Here is a 22,774-nt window from a genome sequence, read left to right as displayed (position 1 = left end):
TTTAGTGCGTTTCAATTCATTGAAGTTGATGGTAAAATTCTGGCTGAAAAAATGTGGTTTTAAAACTTATTTGTGCCCATGACACACCAAAGGGCAAGCCAAAATCTCAAGGCACACTCGTATTTATATCTGTGCACAATAGCCTCTATTATGTTATGACTCTTATCACCACAAAAGTGTTGTTTTTATTTACTAATATAAAAAACAATTGACAACCAACTATTATTCCTGAAATATTTATTGACAAAATGACTTAAGAATTCAATTTAAAGTTTTTAAAATCAGATCAAAGCATGGATAACACATGTAAGATTATGTAAAATAATGTGATGTGCCACACATTTATAATAAGTTGGCGACAAATAGGTTCCTTGTGTATGTTTTTTTAATTAAATTAATTTAATTTAAATCACATTTTTTTAGGTAGAGTTTGGCTCTTTATTAGGAAATAGGCATGCACAACATGCTGATACATTCAATTAAAAATTTATTCATACCTCTTTGTATATGCCCAGCTGAATATTTCATTAATAATGTGTGGTCATCACAAAACCCCACGACACAACTGGATTTGCATCACGGCACATTTGAAAACCAGCGCTCTAAAGGACATTCAATACATTTTTTAAAAATGTTTTGCCTGTTTGTCACAAGCAAAATAAGCATTAGTATTTTCACAGTATATGCACCATGCCAACTAAGCTAACTGCTAGTGTGAGGGTTATCCCCTGATCTTTTCTGACTCCCAAAAACAAGATGGCGACAGCCAGGATGTCAAACACAAGACTTTAGAACGGTAGTCCACAAACCAATAGGTGATGTCACAGTGGCTACATCTATTATTTTATACAGTCTATGATGTGTCTGTGGAGTCTGTGCAAGTCATATTCAATATTACAGCTGCATTCCCTGGTTTTCTTAAATGTATGTCTGATACAAGCAGATACTGGCATCAGCTTTTATCAGACATGTTAATAATATGTCCACCATCTGTTTGCCGCAGAGTAAAGAGCTTGTTCTGTTATTCATTGAAAGCCTGTTTTCCTTGGAGTACAGTTGTTTTGATGAAATGTCTTTTAGCTCTTTAAGCACGACGGCAATTTAAAACTTCTAAATTATTAGGCTTTCCCCTCGGGGACGATGTTGGGTTTGATTCAGTGATTTCTTTCAGCCAGAAGTTGAGATGAAAGTCCTCTTCATGTGCTAATGGAGCACTGATTCTTAATCTCATCGAACAAATGAGAGATACAGTAACACTAGTAATTTTGGGAAGAAGGAACACAGAGACTCTTAATTTACTGAGTGGTGAATAAATGTACTGTACTACGGCACAGTGCTGAAAAATTAATTAGATGCATGCGATGCGCTGCATAGAACATCACACGACGCCTCAGATAGTAATCAAAACAGGAAATTAAACAGTGACAATATTAGAAAGTATTTGTGTTTGCAGTAATATGCTTCATAGCATGAGTTGGCAGAATTCCATCCAGTAAAACAGATAATTGCCTCAGCTATATGTAACTCAGGAACTCACTTCCGCCTACACAGAGCGCGTTATCAGCTCCTTTGTTTTTTTCCACTGCATGTTTGGATGAGGACAGCTTAATTAATTTCTACTGGTCGGCTGTTCTCTAACTGATATGCCTTGGGGAGGGAGACAGAGAGCTCCCAGCATCACTAATGAAGGATTTGTAGCTTCTCAAATGCTTCATATTCCACACTAGATTAAACCTGTTCCAGAAATACCACAATCATTTTCATCATTTCTAATGTCGTCGTCATCATCACCATCATACAGTGCTGCATTTTTCCTATTGACAAACTATAATATAATGATGTATTTGAAAGGAAGTCCCTGCTTTTCAGGTTAAACATACCTAAATACTTGAGCATATTAGATTCAGCTTAAATGAAAGTGAAGACTACCCTACTAGAAGTTATATTGGTACCAGAAGTAGTGATAGAAGTCTCCATCTAATGACTGTTGTGATGATAATAGTAGTGGTACTAATGGTGATAACAGCAGCAGTAGTGTGTGTTTTAAAGCAACAGTTTGTAATTGCTAAAACTGTCACGATATGCTCAAAGAAGAATGTGAGACAGATTGTCTGTGAAAAAAAATCATGTCCCTCCTTCTGTTCCTACTGCTTCGAATGGCTTTGCTTGAATCTACGGCAGCACACGGAAAACAACCAGAGCAGAGGAGTCTGTAATGCAGCTGTTTAACATGTCAGTCACTGCTCATGAAAACAAAAGACAACTGAAATTGTATATTCTAACACACTTTTATTTTTAATTCAAACATGAAACATGTGTCACTTAAATATAAAAAATGTTAACTTAATCTGTGGGGAAAAAAATCATATACCTTGTAGCACTTTTATTGTCCTTTCCACACATGAACGTAATCAATGGATCAGATCTTAGGAATCTCTAATGCAGCAGTCAGTCAGGTTTACCACTGCTCGTGAACTGTGTCAAACTGTCAAACTAGGCAACGCTGATCAAATATGAATCAAAGGAATTTAAGAAAAAAAAAAATATATATATGGCGAAAACATAGTTTCTTCCAACACTAGAATTAAGATAAAAATATTCACAAACGAAAAAACACTAATGGACGGTGATAAGTAGCGTTTAACTTTTGACTGAACACTAAATTAAAACCCTTGGCGCACACTGCAGAACAATCAAACAGATGTGCAACTCAGAGCATCAGAAGTGTCTCTGACACCAGACTCAGAGAGGACCGGTGGAACTGGAAAATGCACATTTTACATCAATACAATCTATTTTATCATTATTTTGAGTCACATTGTTGAAAGAATTTAGTCGTCTGTGTTCAAGCAGGATAATAGCAGGTCTCCATTGTGCATCGGGCTTTCTATTTCCTTGTCAGAGATTTTTTCTTTTTTAATTACATGATATAGGCTATTCTCCCTTAACTCACCAGTAAAAAATACCTTTATCCATTTCAAATATTAGGCCTACTAGTTACTACTTATGTTTTTCAAGTGATTTCCCAAATTTGTTGTTGAGTTGTGATATGCCAATTGCTTTTGGCAAATCTGGCACTCTGCTTTCTGGGGGTTGTCAGGGCATATTTTAAAGTGCAACCACACATCTGATGACCTCTTGGGCATGTCTGCCAGCTCTGAGTGCCGGACTGGTGGGGGTTAGTGTTGCATTTAAGGCCTCCCCCCAAAAAAAGGAAAAAAAAAGCGCCGAAAATTCAAATTTTTTTTTTTCACAATCGAATCCCGTGCCATCGAACAAAGATTCGAAGCTTCGAATTTTTTTGGGTCAGCCCTAGTTTCAACTAATGTGTTACATGATAGAACCACTACCAGTGAAGCCATTTTAGCAGCATGTAGATAAATTCCATCATTCATTCATTTTCTGTAACCCCTTATTCTGTTAGGGGTCACAGGGCGCTGGAGCCTATCCCAGCTGACACTGGCGAAGTCACAGGGCTGACACATAGAGACAGATACCATTCACACTCACGTTCACACCTACGGACAACTTAGAGTCACCAGTTAACCTGCATGTCTTTGGACTGTGGGAGGAAGCTGGGGTACCTGGAGAAAACCCACGCTGACATGGGGAGAACATGCAAACTCATGCAATCGAGAAGCCTCTTGCTGTGAGGCAACAACGCTAACCACTGCACCACTATGGCCCCCAGGCAATGCAGTCACAGAGTCTTAATTTATGTGTCATGCCTAGTTTGGCAGTGACGCAGTTCATGAGCAGTGATTGACCTGATTGACTGCTGCGTTAAGGAATACTTGGCTCTGATTGGTTGATTTCAGTCATGTGTGGTAAGGCCATTTAAAGTGCTACAATAGGCAGAGGGATATGATTTTTTTTGACAGATTATCTGTCTCATTTAGTGCTGTGTGAGTACAGTGACAGTGTCAGCAAATATGACAAAGACATATTTTTTATATAAGTTATCAAGTACATAGTGCAGTGACACATTTTTCATGTATGAACAAAAAAGATATGTTAGAATATATGATTTTATAGTTGGTTTGTGAACTGCTTTGGGACAATATTAAAGGATATTTACTATTATTTTCATTATTTTGTTCTATTGATTCTGAAAATATTGTGCTCATTGGAGATTGGATTCGTGGATTCATAGATTGGAGAAATCCAATCCATGAGCCAACCTATAATGGGAATAATAATCCCTCATTGCACAGGGAAAAAACATGTGCACAAGTAGACTGGAGACTGGGTGTTTGGGTGATAATTTTACTTCCTGTCTTTGTTTTCTCTTACAAGTAAGTTTGGCTAACCTGCAGGCATGTTTAAAACCAGTCTGATTGTCTGTCTACATGCATGTTTTACCCTGTGTGCACTCTTTTTACTGGTGTAACCACATTCCTAGGTCTCTTTACAGTTGGCCAAACCAAAGACATGACATCCAAGTTGTAAAAAACTGGAAAGCTTTAAAGATAAAAACAGTCTCTGAAGTCTAACAGTGTTGCAGGAAGCTTCTATCATTTGAGCTCTGCTGCAGCAGTAATGGGGGTAATACTAATGCAAAGTATCAGTGTTTGTTGTAGTAGTGGTACTGAGCATACCTTGGAAGGAAGTGGACGGTCTCCCTCTGTCTCGATGATCATGCCACGCTGCTTGCCAGTGCGGTAACGCTTGTACACATACTTGTAGAACAGCAGGCGGCGGTCGGCCACCCAGGCGAACACCACACAGATGGGGAAGAAGAGGAACGTGAGCAGCCCCTCCCACACCTGCACAACGCCAGGTGAGATCACAGACAGGATCAGGTAGAGCCAAATGTAGGCGAAGATACTCCAGGTGGCCGTGACAAAGAAGACGCGGAGGTGCTTGACCTTCCTCGTCTCGCCGTCGGGCACGACGTACACACAAAGCCCGATGATGACAAACATGTTGAATGCCGCAGAGCCCACAATTGTGGAGGGGCCCAGTGCGCCAGCATGGAACCCGTGACCTATGACTTCTATGACAGACAGCAGGATCTCCGGAGCTGAGGAGCCGAGAGCCATGAGGGTGAGATTGGAGACGGTCTCATTCCAGATCCGAACGGTGGTGGTGGTGGTTTCCCCGTTGGGTTTCTTGATCGTGATCTCCTTTTCCTGCGATGTGATGACCTCTATTGATGCCATGAAACGATCCGCGATGATCGACACGCCCAGGAACATGTACACCAATGCCACAAAGTAAACTGTAGCCCGAGCCACTTTGTCGCCAAATGACGGGTTTTGGGGCTCCCAGATAGGCAGGACCACACCCTTCTCGCACGCCTCAGCCTTGCTGCACTCAGTTTTATTAGTGGACACCGCCGAAACAGAGCCACCCAAGGTCTGCTCAGGGGCAGCGCCAGCCAATGAGGGTTGGAGCTCAAGGAGGAGAATGACCGTGACGACTGCTAGCCTCAGGGCAGGGGACAGGAGGGAGGAGTGATCCCAGCGACCCATGTTGACGCCCAAACCGGTACTGTGAGGTGACGATTAATGAGGGTGTTAAACCTTGAAAGAGAAGAGAGAAGAATTCAGATTAGACCATTGTAAATGAATATTGTTAAAACAGTGACATGTTTGGATGAGGGAGTTGGTTCGATTGCTTCCTTTAATTTGAATTTTCATTGCAATATTTATATTATTTCAAGATTTAGGATTATATTTATGTATGCTGCAGGCATTTGGGTTGAACCTGCCATAGGTCTTTTGGCACTTGACTTTAGGACATCATTTTATATCAACAACTTTGTTTAGAAGCTGTATGTGTGCTTATATATTCGTTAAACTTCCTGTAAATGCTGATGCAGTCAAAGGAAATCAGTCTGAAAAAACACACTTTAATGTCACCTTTACAGACTGAAAAGCAGTGTGGTTGCTCTCTATACTTGATGCATTAGAAAAATTAAAAAATAAACAGCCCAGTTCACTTGAGGGCCGCGACGAACCTCAAAACCACAAAAATGAAAACATATGTTTCAGGTAAAATGTTTGCTTAGCTGTTTGGGGGCAGCAAGTTCAAATAACCACGCCAAAGATAAACTCCAGCTAAGAAGCTCAACACTATAGATTTCCGAGGAGCAGCTTCTGAAATCTCTCTGCAACATTCCTGCAGCAATAATACCCTGCTGTTCCTCATGCAACCCGGCCAGGAGTGGCTCTCTGAGATAACAGTCTGGCTGACTTCTGTCAACAACGCTGGCTTGTGAATTAGGTTACTGTAATTACTGGCTCTGAAGCCTGACAGCCATCACTTGAAGGTAATTTTGTATTCCAATTTGTATTTTTGTAAAAGTGGTTAGTAAGATAAAGATAAAGCTACCAGGAAAAAAAGGTCTGCACAGCAACTCATGGCCTCTAAAATTACCTCAAACTTTTATCAATCCCTTGTAGTTTTAAGTCTTGAGAGACACAGTATGTAACATCAAACGCCTCAGAAGCATTCATTCCAGATCTGCTGTACAACATTGTGTCTATTTTTTGGCATTTCAGCTTTTTTGTCAACCAACTTATCAATTCATCAGCTAACCATTAAAGCTACAGTGGGTTACTTTTAAAAAATAAATAACCTTTTTGTCCTATTTGCTAAAACTATCACTATTTCCTGACAGTAACACATGACACAGATAGTCTTTGAAAAAAAAAATAGGTCTCTCTGGCTCATTCTCGTGCTCCTGATGACATTGGCAAGAATCCACAGCACCTGAACAACAACAACCAATCGGAGCCAGGAGAAGTCTCTAATCCAGTGTCAATCACTGCCTGTGCGCACACTGCCCTGCCAACAACAGCGTTCATAGCAAAAACAAAAACCCAAGAAGATCCTCATCTGTCTTCTTCTGAAATTTAAAGTGAGAGCTGGTTTTCTGTCATCAGTCTTCTCCCGTTTACTTGTCTTTGCCGGGAATGCTGTTGTGGCAGAGGAGGGATGGACAGTTTCTCTACTTGCTGGTTTTTGTTTCTTAGCTATTGTGTTTGAGAGGCTCCTCCTGGATCACTGTATCTATGGCATACCCTACCCTGTAGCCTGACATGCAGCTCCCCAGAAATGTAACTACACATCACGGCAACGCAGACCTCCTGGCTGAATCCATTTCCCTCAGTGGAAGCAAAGGTTTTATTTACTCACAGATACGAAACAATAAACTGTAAGGACAATAAAGCCTCCACAAAAATAGCATTTTAAGTCTTGTGTGTGACTTATCCTGGCTTCATGTGAGTAAGGGAAATCTACGGTCTTCAGTAGGCTAAATTATTCAATGTAAAATGCCATAGGCTTGTGCTAATGACGTTAGCATGTTGTATTTGTTTGGAAAACGTGTTTAGTATAAGACAGTTGTTTTGTCGGTGAACCTTGTGAGTTTTAATAGAGTCAAATTAGGTACCGTTACCTTTGTTAAATGTTACTGTGAAAAGTCTGCTAGCTGCTAGGCTAATTTATACAATGTATAATGCCATAGGCTTGTGCTAATAACATTAGCATGTTGTATTTGTGGGGAAAATGTGTGCAGATAAAGACAAGTATTTGTCTGTGAATGCTGTGAGTTATTGTGAAGCTGATTTGTGTACTTGTGTTTGAAATTGTCTCTATTAAGCCATGTTTAATGTGTGTTTAATGTGTGTTTTGAGTGTGCACTTCACAGAAACCACACTGCCAACTAGTGTTTTGGAGGTTTTGAAGCAAATATAACATAAAGACATATTTACAATAGTTACCTACTAAACCTTTAACTCCACTCAAAACTTTGTGATAAACTGCTCTAACAGCATTTTAAGTGCAGTGAGGAGGATATTTTGCTATAACTAGGCCACTATCTGAGAGACCACAAAACCCCAACAGTGAGACTTCAAATCAGTCACTCAGTTTCCATGTGATTGCTTCCACACAAACATAAAAGAGGCAAAATTTAATGTAGAGGAAACACAATTAACTTCAATTTCAATGAAATAAAAGTGTCCCTGTAGCCCAACACATACTCAGTGCAGTTACGACTTATAACAAGCTGATTGCACATTGTTGGGTCATTTTCCATGGGGAGAGTAATCCATCTGTACAGAATTGGTATGGTTGTAAGACTAGACCATGCACAGAGTACTCACATTTTTGTGCAATTAAAACTCTGTGCTCCCGGTATGAAGGTGAACAAGTGTTTGTATTCGGGCAGAGCAATAATCATGATAATAAACTTTATACAGCTCTTTGCAAAGCACAATCACAAGGTACTTTACAGAAGGAAGAAGCAGATACGTTCATGAGCATTCCCTCAGTGTTGGCCGAAAACATAATCTGGACAATATTGTAAAAGATATCTAGGATACAAAGTTGCCTGGAGAACCAGTAGCTACATTGTGGTACCTAAGGGATCAAGACAACTGCAAGTCTGACCATGCAATAATGTATTTCTACAGTTATCAGCAGGAAGTTATAATCAATGCCAGAATGCGCAGGGAGTCAATATGCTTGGTGGTCTTTGATGGGGAAAAGGAAGCATACAAAGAGAAAGGCATTTGGGTAATTCAATTCAATGTCTCAGCAAAACTTTCTGAGACATGCACACATCCTCCTCTGAGGTTTTAGGGATAAATCGAAAAATGCAAATACTCCTTTCAGTGCAGCCACATTTACGGAATAACAGAGCATCAAGACAGATTTTGAATGAGTGTGCCCATGTATCCTCTGTGGAGCTGATACGCCTACAAGCAAAGGAGAGAATGGAAGACTGCCTGACGTTTTTCATGCTGTGTGGAACAGTACACATGGCATGGTGTATACAGAGGTAGAGCTGGCTGACTGTTTTGGACCACATTACATGCATTTATTGTTGGTATTGTTTAACTATAGGATATATAAGTGGGCTGATATTATATGTATCTGTATACACATTGGCTTATTTGATTTTATTTACTCTTAAGCAATAGTGTTGACATGAAATGAAATTGTAAGATCTGTTAGGATAGGTCTAAGGCAGGGGTAGGCAACATGCAGCTTTGGAGCCACATGCAGCTCTTTAGCCCCTCTCCAATGGCTCCCTGTGGCTTTGACCAAAAGTTAAGTTTTGCCGAACATCAAGAGCAGTGGCTTGTCTTGAGTCTCCTCAGCAAAGCTAGTCGTGGATTCCAAATCCAGAGAGGAAAAGTCTTGGGAGGAAAATATTAAATGTAATAGTGCATAGACAGATTTGTTTACTTTCGCTGCAAGGTACAAAATATTCATAAATACCAAACTGCAGAGTAGCCATTGAATGGTAAAACATATTAATGATTAAACCTGTAAGTAATGTTGATAAGGTAATTTAGATTTAATAAGGCTGTGTTATTTTCAGTATAAGGCTCAAATATTTTTTGCAGCTCCAGACAGATTTAATTACATTTTTGGCTCTTCTGGTACTAAAGGTTGCTGACACCAGGGCTAGGCAATACTTCACTGCTATTAATTATCAACTTCAAGTGGAATCAAGATGATGTGATCAGTGACAAAAGTCATGAGAATTTATCCTGAGTTGAACATGAATATCTGGACCAAATTTCATGGCAGTACACCCCATACTTGTTGGGACATTTGAACTCAAAATTAATCAAAAAATGCCAGCCTTTTGGTCACAGTAGAGGAAATATCTTCCCTAAAATGAGTAGGGATTATCCTCTGGGGACAATGAATGTCGGTACAAATTTCACAGCAATCGATCAAATAGTTGTTGAGATATTCAATCGTGACCCAAGTCATGGACAGAACTACCAACACTGCCATCCCTGGAACCATGCCTTTAGCAGGCCTAAAAATATAATTTTAACATTGTTATAATGATATTAAATATCATCCAGTCAGTGATGGTGAAAGTGGGGGTTTACACTTGGTTTTCAACACTAGAAGAATGCCATATCAACCTCACACACAACTATAAGCCCTTTTCAAACATAAAGTCCGTCCCTGAAACATTTCATGTTGATGAAGATTCTCAGTCATCCAGGTCATGGTTTCTTCAGTGGTATATCGTAGGCAACTGGACGTGTTTGACTCACTAGCTTAACTCAAGCAAGTCCAGTACCCTACAGTACGATATAGCACTTAAGTTTACCTGAACCATTTCCTGCTTTAGGTCTTGTGTGAATGGGAGCAAGTAGATTTTTGGGGAAATCTGTACCACCAATTTCCCACCTCAAGACCGAATAAGATTTCAGGGAAAACATTGATAGGGTTGTGTTGTGAAGGAAAGCAGTAACATTGCAGGAACAAGCATGCATGTAAAGGGTTATGTCCATCTGATGAAAGACGCCTTCATGTGGAGCAAGTGAACCAAACACAAGACTTCGCTAATGACGTATATGAATCCACGATTTATTCACCCTTTAGCATTTATGCTGATGCTTTTGCAGGTGATTACTTGTCCCGCAAACTTGTTGAATATTAAATACATAGCAAGAACTCTGGCTGCGAACAAAAACAGCTCCTCATCTGCTATGTTAAAAAAATAATAAGAGACGTCTTCCATTGCGTGCATGTAGATCCGGCCTTGCCCCATATTCTTCTTCCTAAGTCTTGCATTACTGCCATCTGCTGGACTGTCCCTTGCCCCATCTATTCAGGTGTTGCCGTGGCATGTGTGAAAGGGTGAAAGACGGAAATGTTCCTGAATGTTGTGCATATGCAAACAGTGAAGTCACTAGCGGTGCGTGAGGGTTAACCCAGTAATTTAGCGGAAACTGTGTGAAAGAGCCTCTGCTAGAGACCTGTTGACGCCGTATGTCAATTAACAAAAACTATACAAGTACTTTACAGCAATGACTGTATTCTTGTCAACATCCTTGTTATATCATGTTTTTCTTCATCCATTTCTGTCTGGCAAACACACATGACGGTCAGTCCCCTCTTTACTCACCCTCACATCTGCATAGACAGTTACCCAGGATCAAACTTTACCCCTTTGTAGACCTTTTAGTGAAAGTGCTGCTGCACACACACACAAAGTAATCCTTTTAATCAGGGATCAATAACAAGAACCAAGACCCGAAACAAAGACCAGCTTAGAACTCTCCTCAAACAAGCTTCTTCCTCATCCCTGCATGCCAACATCCATTTCCCGATAATTAATTGTTCACACTCTTACATGCAGACGCAGCACAATTTATCCGACATCAATAGTTACATCAGTACTCTCCTGCTTTTCTTTCCAAACACAATGCTCATTATAGATGAAGCTGTAAATCCCCTAACAATATGAATCACATTTTCTCTCACATTACATGCAGCGAGGCTCGGGAGCCGTGGGCCCTGACACTATTAAAGCTAAATGAACAACACAGAATCCATGTCCACAGGCTACGGAGTCAATGCGAAAATGTTCATTCAATATATTACACGTACTCTGGAAACTATGTTTGTGTGCCGTGGCTAATGTTGTTGACAGCTACTTACTGTATGAATCAGTTGCAGTGTAATGCATAATCAGTCCACCAATGGTGAAGTTACAGTAAAGATTTGGTTTAAATAACGATGACAAGTGTTCAGCTTGACTGCTGTGTTGGTGTGTGCCGAGCGGGCTCAGCTGTGGTGTGGGAGCTTTTCCTTGTAGTGTTAAGAAAATCAATTCCAAACAAAACTACATGCCTAATTAATTAAATTTCAATTCAGTATCCTCACGACCAAACAGCTTCCTCCCAGCTAACGGGATCTAGGGGCTCTTTGCCTTCTATGGCCTTTTCACGTGGTCACACAAGGCTTTGTGTGGCATTTCCAAGAGATCAATAATTCAGTGTGCTATGGGATTTGGTAGTTTTCACTTAAGGATGTCATTTTTCTAACAGGCTGATGGCTAAACAGCAAGCCAGCTGCTCTATATACAATAGTGTGTCTTCTGTTGCGTCTCTACAGGTGACGCCCATAAAACCTTGGAATATAGAAACTGCTGTAGCAGGAAATCAAATGTTTAAAATAAAGGATGGGTTAAACTGAAATGTATTCATGGAAATGTAGTCAGTAAGAGGATAATGTGTGTATAAAAATATAACATCCTATTAAAATGTGAAGATGACTCTACAACCCCTCTGACTGTCACCCTCGCTGTGACCCCCACCCACCTGTGTGTCTTTATATCGAAGAGAAAACCACATTAAAATGAGACTAGACATTAAAAAGATTCATGGCAGCGGCTGGAGCCTAATAGATTCACCATGGGTCAGAAAACTGGTAATTTATACCTTATGCTTTAAGTTCTTTTGTTGTGTCAGTTCTTTCAAACAGCAGCTAATATAAGAAAGTACATTTGTCACCACAGGAGGCAACCTTTGGGCTATTTCATGCAGGGAGTATGCTGCAAGACTGAAGATATCTCATGCAAAAGAAAAAGTTTTGAAGTTTTGGGACACACTTGTTTTCCTTCTTGATAAGAGTTAGATGGGAAGATAGACACCACTCCCTATCTGTCCATTAGATATGAGGCTACAGCCACAAGCTAATTAGCTTATCTTATCTTAGCATGAAGACTGGGAGCAGGGGGAAACAGCAAGCCTGGCACTGTCCAAAGGTTTCCACTGTGAAAAGTTGAGGGTGGTACCAATGGAACCATACTGTACCGTCCCCATTTTTGGTCCCCCCTCTGTTGGGGTACCTAGCACACAGATCTGGTACTAAAAGGTGGAGCTGTGAACACTGCAGTCTGATTGGTCAGTAGAGGACGGTCACTCTGCTCAGGGCTGAGTTGTGTCTGGTTTTGAGGCTCATGTACCCACTGTTCATACTGTGGAGAGTTTTATTAGTAAACTGTAACTATAAAATGAAAGGATGTTTGCTGCCTCTCACAGCAGCTGGAGTCTGAGAAAAAATAACTTCATTCACTGGGCCGACTGTTGGCGATTTTTAAGGTGGAACGTTCACTTGTAATGTTACTCAATGCATGAGGTGACGACATGAATCAATCAGCACACCTTAAATTTCACTGTGGCAACTTTGACCATTACTTCAGTTTTTATATGACATACACTTTTAGTAACGAGTGGATCTTCAAGCTTTTATATATAATAATTTTAGCCAGATTATGTGAACTGCAAATATTCTAATCCTCACTCTGAGAAATAATAGCATCGTGGAGTGTTGTTCCTGTGGGCTACGGCAACACTAAACCCCTGAGCTTGCCTGAGAAGGACTAAATGCACAAACCTGCTATTTTTAAATATCCCATGGAGAGAGACTCTCACTGCAGCCTGTTTTATTTTGTTCTGAAAACGTCTGCATGCAGCCTCGTTCTGTGGACGTTAAACAAGCTGCAGACTTCCCTCTGTGTCACCAGTAATGAGGAAATACAGTGAGTGCTGGACGGAGCAGTGAGTGACAACAACCCAGTGGACCTAGGGTCTAGGTGCCATGTCTGAAGGGTTACTTTTGGTTCCAAAGGTACCATACCGAAGTGTTTGGTGGAAACAGGGCTTAATTAACAGGTTAAATCTAGTAAGTTTAATCAGTGCAAATGGTGGATTACTATTTAACACATAAGATGCTGAACTCTGGGAGCTGTGCGGGTTTAAAATTTCCCTCTCAAGAGGAGCACTTATGCTCATTAGATCATGTATCATACCACACAACAGAGAGGCATTTTAATTACGACTCTCAGGCTTTATTGCTAATTATCCCCATTTTTTAACTCTGTAACGATCCAATCAAACAATAATCAAAGCTGATTAATTTTATTGGGGCTGTTTTGATGGGCCTGTGACCCTGAAGAGGATAAATGGGAAAAGAAAATGAATGGGCTAATAAATAATTTGAGATGATAATGCCACAGGAGGTATTAAAGTCCTCACACAAACAATCTGAGGGTGAAGTTGCTGTGTATTTGTGGTTGTTTTCCAGCTGGTTTGGGAATTAACACCAGCAATCCACCACTTGCTGTACAAGACTTCCTACCTGCATTTGCATCTCCTACTTATTCCCACAATACAGTGATTGGTTAAAAGGGAGCTAATACGGTGCATGTTTTATTATAACACGCTGTATTGTAAGTATCAGCGCAGCAATATAAAACTCAGCTCGTATATTAACCAAGAGTCTGTGCTCTGTTTTCTGTTCCTTGCTCTGTTTCTTCTCAGCAGCTTGCTTAAAATTCATCCTCACGGACAAAAGTCCTTGATAAACCTTGCTTACACAATCCTGATTGCTTTACACTTTATCAGGAGATTACACTTCAGATGGCTTCAGATCATTACCTGTTCTGTTTATAGTTCCGTTTTTGCCGTGTGACTGCGAAACATATCCTGCGGGAATGACTGATTGTTCTCTCTCTGCACAAGAACCATTACCGGCTATTTGATAAAGGAAAAATTGATGCCCTGGATGGTATCAGCACTAAACTCAAGGGTGTATGTTTACGCGTGTGCTGTTAACACGACAGAGGCTTAGTCGCTGAACGGTGGCTGCTATTTTGGATTTTGTAATTGAACTATCAGGTTTCAGAATATCCCGCCATGATTTCCCCTCGTGTTATGACCTCAAAAACTTGGCTCCGTTTCAAGAGGAGCACAACGTGAGACGAGCCAACCCAGCTTCAAAAAGAAAAAAGAAAAAGGCAGACACACACACACACACACACACACACACACACACACAAACAAACTGCTGAATCTTTCTCCCCAGAGCCAAAAACAAAAGCATAATACATAAAGTTAAGCAAACCAAAACCATGTGCTTCACTGAGGCAAGCTGTTCCCTCCCTGCCCCAATACTGTCATTCCTCGGGGGCCTCTGATGGCAGCACCCAAAGGTGCCAAGAAGGCAGCTGATTAGACCAACATGCAACAGAGAGACAGAAAGAGGACGACAGGGGGAACGTATTTGACATGACTTTCTGCATACAATAAGTGGATGTTGATCAGAGACTGAATCATGCCAGGAAACTACAGAGGTGATGTCGGGGTAAAATAATTTAAAGAGCCGTAGCTGTTGAACACGAGCATGCCAACAAAAATAAACCTGTGTGTTCCAGGAGAACACAGAGCTCGCTGCTCCAAGGATCAGCCTGTCGGAGGTGCATTTTCCTCTCCACGGGGCGAGAGGCGATGATAGAGAAATGTAAAACACTGAGTGAATGAGTGACTAAAAGCATAATATGGAAAAGCAAATAGAAAGGACAGAGGAGGGGAGGTAAAGAGAGAGAGTGAAGGAGAGGGAGGCATCTGAGGAAAAGCAAGACAGATGGAAAGAAAGAGCGGTATCCTATTATGCTCTCACCTCTCCTAATAAAATAAAACCAAAGGGATATTCCACTGTAACGTATGTGTGTGACAGCAGGACCAAATATGCACACATACACACACTATAGCCGCCGCAAACAACTGAAGATTAATGGTCTGCGTTCACTGTCATTACAGCAATGTTGAGCTCTTTTAGCCTGGATCTGCCTTACAGCCGATCCTACAGCCAGGATGCCCTCATATCATTAGGCTACACTTGGAGTGGAGGAAAAGATCAGACTGGAACTGCACTACACTGGGCTATTTCCTACAGTCTGTCACTCTGTCTGTGTATCTGGGATGTGACGAGGAACGTGAACACGCGGAAGGCTGATGGCGAGATACGAGAAACGAACAGGATACAGAGGAAAATCATTTTAAAAACTTAAAAGTCAAATAAATCACTTCCCCTTATCTGCACTGCTCCATTCATTCATGGGAGAGGAGGTAGCCAAAGGCAGGCAATCATCCTCAAACTAACCTCATAGAAACCCTCCTTCGAGGGGTGGGTGGTATAATCAGTATGGGCAGAGATATCGGCTGTGATGACGAAGTCCGCCCCCTTCAGCGAGCCCTGCTTCCACTATCATCTGCAAGTCAGTCGCTTTTCTCAAAGAGCATTTCTATCATCAGCCTGTCTGAAAACCTGAAACATGTTCTCTTGGTATCTGCTTCTGCACAGGACAGCACAATATGCATTCAACAACAACATGCCACTGGCAAACTGTCAGAGTCTAATGGAAGCTTCATGTTTTTCCCTCCCTGCTCTTGATCTCAAAAACTGAAATATGCACAAAAGTTTGACATCATGCCTGCACTCAGTCAATACTTCTGTATTGTCAAGAGGTCAAATGAGTGTGTGTATGATGGCAAACCCACAGAAAATTATTGCTACCTACAGCTCTACAGAGCGTTTTGGTGGCCTTCAGCTCCTTGTTTTCATTTTGCAGCTCACAACTTTGCCATTTTAGTTCACTCTTAAGCGGGATTTATACTTCTGCTTTGATTCGGAGCCATACCCTACGGCCATAGCCTGACGTGCACCTCCCCAGAAATGTAACTACATGTCGTGGCAACACAGAGCTGAAACCATTTCCCTCAGAGGAAACAAAGGTTTCATTTACTTTTACTTCACAGATAAGAAACAATAAATTGTGAAGACAATAAAGCCTCCACTAAAATAGCATTTTAAGTCTTGAGTGTGATTTATCCTGGCTTCATGTGAGTAAGGGAAATCTCTGTTAGCTGCTAGGCTAATTTATACAATGTAAACTGCCATAGGCTTGTGCTAATAACGTTAGCATGTTGTATTTGTGGGGAAAATGTGTCCAGATAAAGACAAGTGTTTGTCTGTGAATGCTGTGAGTTATAGTGAAGCTGATTTGTGTACTTGTGTTTGAAATTGTCTCTATTAAGCCATGTTTAATGTGTGTTTAATGTGTGTTCTGAATCAACTAAACTTTACAGCACTTCCCAGAAACCCCACCACCAACTAGTGTTTTGGAGGTGTAACTGCAGAGTGACACAGACACACCACTGCACAAATGCTCACAAGGGCGCAGGCTCTGCACTGAACTAACACACAAATATAAACCACACTTTACTGCGGTCATCAACCCTGTTTTCAGCAAAAGGAGGCAGCATTTATGAGTGGAAAAAAACGTTCTGATAAACCTACTATACACCGACTGCTGACAGAGCAAGTTAGCAACTAACTGGTAAACACGGTGCAGCATTTTGCAGCTTAAGACCCAGTTGTTTCCTACAGGATTTGGTGGAGACCAAAACAGAGCTAGAAGACTGAATATTGGACAGAAACATGACTCTAAAGGAATGCTAATGATGCACTGTCTCAAACCGGATGCTAGTTAGCCATCTGCTAACAATGCTTGCCATATCAACTATGAGATATGTCAATGTGTGCTTTATATCAGTCTTTTTTATCCGTCAACAAACAACAAAGATCTGCCTCTACACAGAGAACGGAACCCTGATTAAAACATAAATTAGCTTCTGATATTAATTTGACTTGAATACTTTGTATAGAAGCTTTTCATCATCCTATGCTACAGTACACAACACTATGCATCCCATGTAACCTTGTTTAAATTCATCCATATTTTATTATCACTGGGCCCATTACTGTCGGTGTGGGGGTTGTGCTGACTGTGTACAACAACTGGCTGCAAGGACACACAGAAATACTTTATATCCCATTGTTCATTTGCTTGTTGAAAGTACTACATGCATTTTTTATCCAAGCCATGGTGGAGACAATTGAGGGCTTTTGCCTCATCCAAGAAGTATAACTCAGAATTACCCCATATATCCTGGAAATTTACAGGAAATTTACCCTTGCTTTCTAAATCACCTTTGGCTCCACTTATCAGGTATATAAACACTTCCAGGTTTAAGTTTGCTTTCTTAACCTGGTGAAACAGCACCCTTCTGTTAATGTGCTATAGTGGTCGGGCATCAAATGCAGTGCACTAGCTAACCAAGGCTACCAATCTTCCCAGTGACATTTGTCTGCCTGGCTTTTACTCAGATTAGCATGACACTATTAGCATCACTGTGATATAAGTAACAGCTTATCGGTGCTGACATCTTACTCTGACAACGTTAGTGGTTTGTTTCCCCATCATACACACCCATGCTAACAATGCATGACATACGCATCTCACTTATGTCATCATATCATCTGTATTGAACCTGACAACAGTTGCCATGCATTACAATGTAGCTGTACGCCCACGTATTAGCCTATGGACTTAAAAATGATCGTGGGGTCGCACATGTAACGAGTGACCTATGCTGGATGGTGAGTTTGCAGAGAATGCATCAATCTGCATATTGATTTCTGAAACTCTTCCTCAGGGTCTGACACTTGGGGCCACCTATTTGCTTATTCACTATTGAATTAGATGATGGGGGTCATGGTATCACCTATCAGCACAGTGCGGTATTTAGCATGTGGAAAAACTAAGGGCTCAGCGCAGTTATTTTAGCTTTTATTTCAAGAAATTGTAACAATCTTCCTGTATTTATATAAACTATGAAAAAATGTTGCTTAAAAAAAATATACTGAATTAAAAATAATGGTTAAAACTGGATTTTACGTCAGCAGATTGGCAAAATCAGCAGCTTTTTTGATCTCCTCCAGATTTTTCACGTCACTTTACGTTAGCAGAAGCACCACCTGGCCTGTCCTTGCCATGAATGAACCCTGTTTACTGTAAACTATAGTGAACAGGGTCCTTTTCACAGGAAGAAGCAAAGCAACTCTTTGGTGCGTGGGAACATAAAATTTTCTTTGGAAAAGACCATGTTCATGAAAAAAACATATTTTGGGGAGACATTTGCTAATCTTTAGCTTTATATTGGGTATATTAGCCTACAGTGTTCAGTCTGACTCATATATGCAAAAATAAATGCCAGTTTTCATCACTGTATATGAATAATTAGGGAGTAATGTGGTGTCGACCTAGGTAGCCCATAAAAACCCAGGTAGAAGAAAGAAGCCAAAATAAAGAATAAAAAATAAAAAAAACTGACAAAATATTTTTTTTTTAAAAAATGTTGAAAAATATGTTTAAAAAAGCTAAAAAATCTTGATGTTACAATATAAATTTTTAAAAAATCCCATTAATGTTATAATAAAACCAAAACAGAAAAAAAATAGTTTTAATAGCATATTGATAGCAATGATAATACTGTATGTTAACGTTAAAAACCATTGACATCCCATACTACATATAGCCTCCCACACTGTGCCTGTGATATGCTAACCATGCTTCTTTAAGCCTGGATGAAGCTCAGCCTCCTCTCAGACACTGACCACTGACTCATTTACAACACTGTGACCCAACAGTTGTCAGCTACATGTCTGAAGGAAGTTGTGCAAGTGTGTGTGTGTGCCTGAACGTTCAGTTTCTATTGTAAAACACACCCCATATGTCCCTTATGTTAATCTGAGCCTGTTTCATAGTGCTGCCTAAAATGCAGCCTCCGCTCTGCACAACATCTCACATTCCATCAATAACCAACTGCACCACTGCTGGAAGGTAAATAAGGCCGTAAAGACCTCTGGCTGCGCTTCAGTTTTTCATTGTCGTAAATAAATATTTCATAGCATCCACAGTGGATGAGCTACAGTTCCTCTGTGCTGTGCCCATAAAGCCCTCGACTGAAGTCAGCTGGAAAAAGATTGCCTGGAAAGCCTTGATGGTACCTGCCTGATGTGTCAAGCACTCCTTGCAAGATGAAGCGTTTGTAGTCTCACATCAGGAGGAGAATCTGCTGCTTCCTCTAATATGTGCCAGGTTTACAGGAACAGTTAACTGATGTATGAGGCTCTGCTACAGTTTCATTTCCCTATTTAGAACACAGTCAGGCAGAAAGTAAAATCAGCCTCGGATTTAACGTGTGTGACTAAAAATCCAACGGATGTGAGGCTGAATTAAACCCATTCAAAGTCAGACTGCGGGTCCGGGCTCTTATGTCTCCCCAACCTGCTCTGCACTGATGTATGTGCCAAGGCACTCCATCAGCACCAATGGCACTGGTTTGCGCAAAGGAGGGGAGGGCGCATAGAATTGCGCAAATTTGTCTCCAAATGCGCCTTTAAGCGACTGGTTCATTTGTCCTCTGCAGGTATTATATCTCTAAGGGGAAATGTAACCTGGACTCCGCATGTTTGTTACCCAACTTCCACACTGAAAGCCTATAAAAAGGGTGCGAACGTGGTTATCTGAACGTGCTCTGCATCCGTAATTGTCCTCTAGAAAGGAGCGAGGCAGGCGGCCGGACTTAAACATGCAAAGGGCAGAAGAGGAGGGAGGGTGGAAGGGTGAAGGGCAAAAAAGAAATTAAAAAAAATGCAGCCCCTGAAGGGAAAGGAAGCAGCGTCCGGATCCTGAACCGGCTGCTCATTTTAATGTAAAATAAATTGCCACCTTCCACCGCACCCACTGATTCTCCCTTCTCTGTATATAAACCACACAGAGGTGGAGAAGCGCAGTGTGGAGAGCAGCGTGGTGCGGGAGGATGAACTGAGGAAACATCGTCTCCACATCGCACCCAAACCCTCCCGACGCATGGTGCTTTCACGTCTCCAGCCGGGGCTCCATGAGGCGACACTGTCCCCCTTTTGCATCCCATTCACTCCTCCTCCCTCCCTCCAAAAAAAACTTGCTTTCACCAGACAATGCGGCGAAACAGAGGCAAAGACCCCCAGCATTCAGTATCACTAACATCATTATCCCCGGCGAAACGTGCCCAGAAAACTGCAGAATATCCTACCTTATTATCCAGAGAGTGCTCCCAATCCGGAGGAGACAGTCAGTAGTAAAAGCAGCACTATAGATCTACTGGTAATGAGGAGTAAGAGGAGTAGTAGTAGTAGTAGTAGAGGTAAGCCAGTAGTGGGGAATGGTAATGGAGACGCAGGGAGCTCTTATACGCCAGCCAAGGCGGCGTATCCACCGAGCGAGACGCACAAAAGAAAGGGAGAGGTGACCGGATTCCCATGCACTGACAGCTTTTTTATTTGTTGCTGTTGTTTTCTGCTGTTGCCGACTCCTCGTTTCCATGCAGCGCGACCTGTATGATCGGATAACCGGAGCGGCGCTTCATCAGCAAACCCGCATTTGTTGGGACTTCTTCCTCATTCTTCCCTTCCCGTTCCCCCTCTGCTCCGTGCGAAGCGCAAGAGAAAGACACAGTGAGAGAGTGTAAGCGTGTGTGTGTGTGAGAGAGTGAGTGAGTGAGTGTGTGTGTGTGTGTGTGTGTGCAGGTCTCTACTTCGTCTGTTCCCTCACACACCGACTGAGGATCAGCGCGCCCTCCTCCTTCCCTCTCTGTGCTGAGTGTGTGTGCGTGTGTGTGTGTGTGTGTGTGCGACTCTCTCGCTTCTGTCGTTTTGTGTGTCAGTTCACATATATCTTGCTTGTCTCTCTCTCACTCTCTCTCTCTCTCTCTCTCTCACACACACACACACACACACACACACACACACACACACACACACAGTGGGCTGCTCAACCCCCTCACATTCTGGCTTTACCCCCTCTTTCAGGTTAATATCAGTGTCCCATTCGAAATGAATAGTAAGCGCAGAAACATGTCACATCCCACTCCCCCCTGTCTGAATATCTGTCACTCTTTCTCTCTGTAACAGGAGGCACACATGTTTAATTATGTTACAAAGCAACGTGTTTTCGTTGCATTACTTTAATCTTGCCTATTAAAAGTGCCTGTTTCTGATTGGCTGGCAGATGTCTTTAAATCTTGATAACTCCAGATAAAACCACTCCCCTGAATCACGTGGTTAGACCTTGTAAAAATCAGGTTTCCATAATAAAACTTAGGGTTTGATTAAATAAACTAAGAAATAAAATAAGAACATCTCGAACAATGAGAGCAGAATAAACAAATTAGTAATAGAGTTCATTGAGTCGTTGATCCTTTGGAAACACTGCCACTCCTTTAATAAGAGGAATTCTACAAATAGTGAAAGAATCACTTTGACAATATGAAACTGGAGGACCAGCCTGGTCTCATTCCCAGGGCGTCAAAATACGCTGCATGGGCAGTGTCTCTCGTGTCATTGAAGTGACACCGAGGGCACCGTTTAGCGTCGGTGTGCAACACATCCTCACTCCGACTTCGTCACATATTGTCGTTTGGTCATGGACTTTCCACGTCCACATACAACGTGCAAGGTACCCTGGGTGTGTTGGTTGTTGACGTTCTGGGACACCGTGTCAAGTTCTGCCTGTTACACGCATTGTCTTCTTTCAAAATACACTTCTGTTTTCACAGGAAATTTATCGTTTGCATACAGTCTCTCAAAATAAAGGCACTACGTAGGTAAAACAATGGCTTTAGAATCTTACAGGACACAAACACCGCTCTCTTGGGTGAAAGTTGATGTTTGTTGGACCCATCCACCTCCCCTCCGCTCCCAGACGCCCCAGTCGGATTTTCGCCACCTTAACTTTCATCCTTGTCCCACCGTGTTGCCCCCTCATGCTGCGGGCACCATTAAACTATAATGGCTACCAGTCGCGTATCATGCCAACATTAAAGGATGCCTTTAGTCACTGCCCAAACGCCAGATCTGGACGACTTAAGAGTGAGACCGGGTTCCTGAGTGAGAGAAACAGAAGTAGTTTAAAGAGCATGAAAGTCCACTCAGGATGGGTCCAAGAAACAGCTGAAATTCTAACATTTATTCACTGTTGAATTAACGTCATACACAGTGGTTGAATCACTGCTAAATTATGTGTTGATTTTTGAAAGATGAATCAATGTTAATTTTGCAATGTTGCTTCATAAACTTTAAACATTGTTTCAAAATTGTTTAATCATTGAAACAGATGCTTCTGAAATTTCAATGTTGATTTATGAGAATTTTGTTAACCTTTTCACAACCATCAGAATTAAATGTTGTTTCAATGTTATTTTAGTGTTGAAACAACAACTGACATTATTTCAAACACTTTTTTAAGTGTTAGAGAGTGTTAGGGTAAGATTTAGTT

At 41.3% G+C, this 22,774-nt stretch overlaps 1 protein-coding gene across 2 annotated transcripts in view; it reads right to left on the bottom strand.

Annotated features, from left to right (window-relative positions):
• slc8a1b (solute carrier family 8 member 1b) overlaps window positions 1-21,064 on the bottom strand; it is a 210,607-nt gene extending 189,543 nt beyond the window's left edge. Inside the window, exons 1-2 of one of the 2 annotated variants that reach the window (XM_033613727.2) lie at window positions 20,535-21,064; window positions 4,599-5,525 (exon numbers count right to left, since the gene is read on the bottom strand). In XM_033613727.2, the coding sequence (XP_033469618.2) occupies window positions 4,599-5,474 (876 nt within the window). In that variant the 5' untranslated portion in view covers window positions 5,475-5,525; window positions 20,535-21,064. The remainder of the gene's footprint in view (window positions 1-4,598; window positions 5,526-20,534) is intronic. The other variant, XM_033613726.2, reaches the window with a different exon arrangement.
• Window positions 21,065-22,774: the final 1,710 nt, after the last annotated feature.

Source organism: Epinephelus lanceolatus, chromosome 17 (genome assembly GCF_041903045.1).
Source record: "Epinephelus lanceolatus isolate andai-2023 chromosome 17, ASM4190304v1, whole genome shotgun sequence".
Taxonomy (NCBI): domain Eukaryota; kingdom Metazoa; phylum Chordata; class Actinopteri; order Perciformes; family Serranidae; genus Epinephelus; species Epinephelus lanceolatus.
This window is presented reverse-complemented; position numbering and strand designations above follow the sequence as displayed.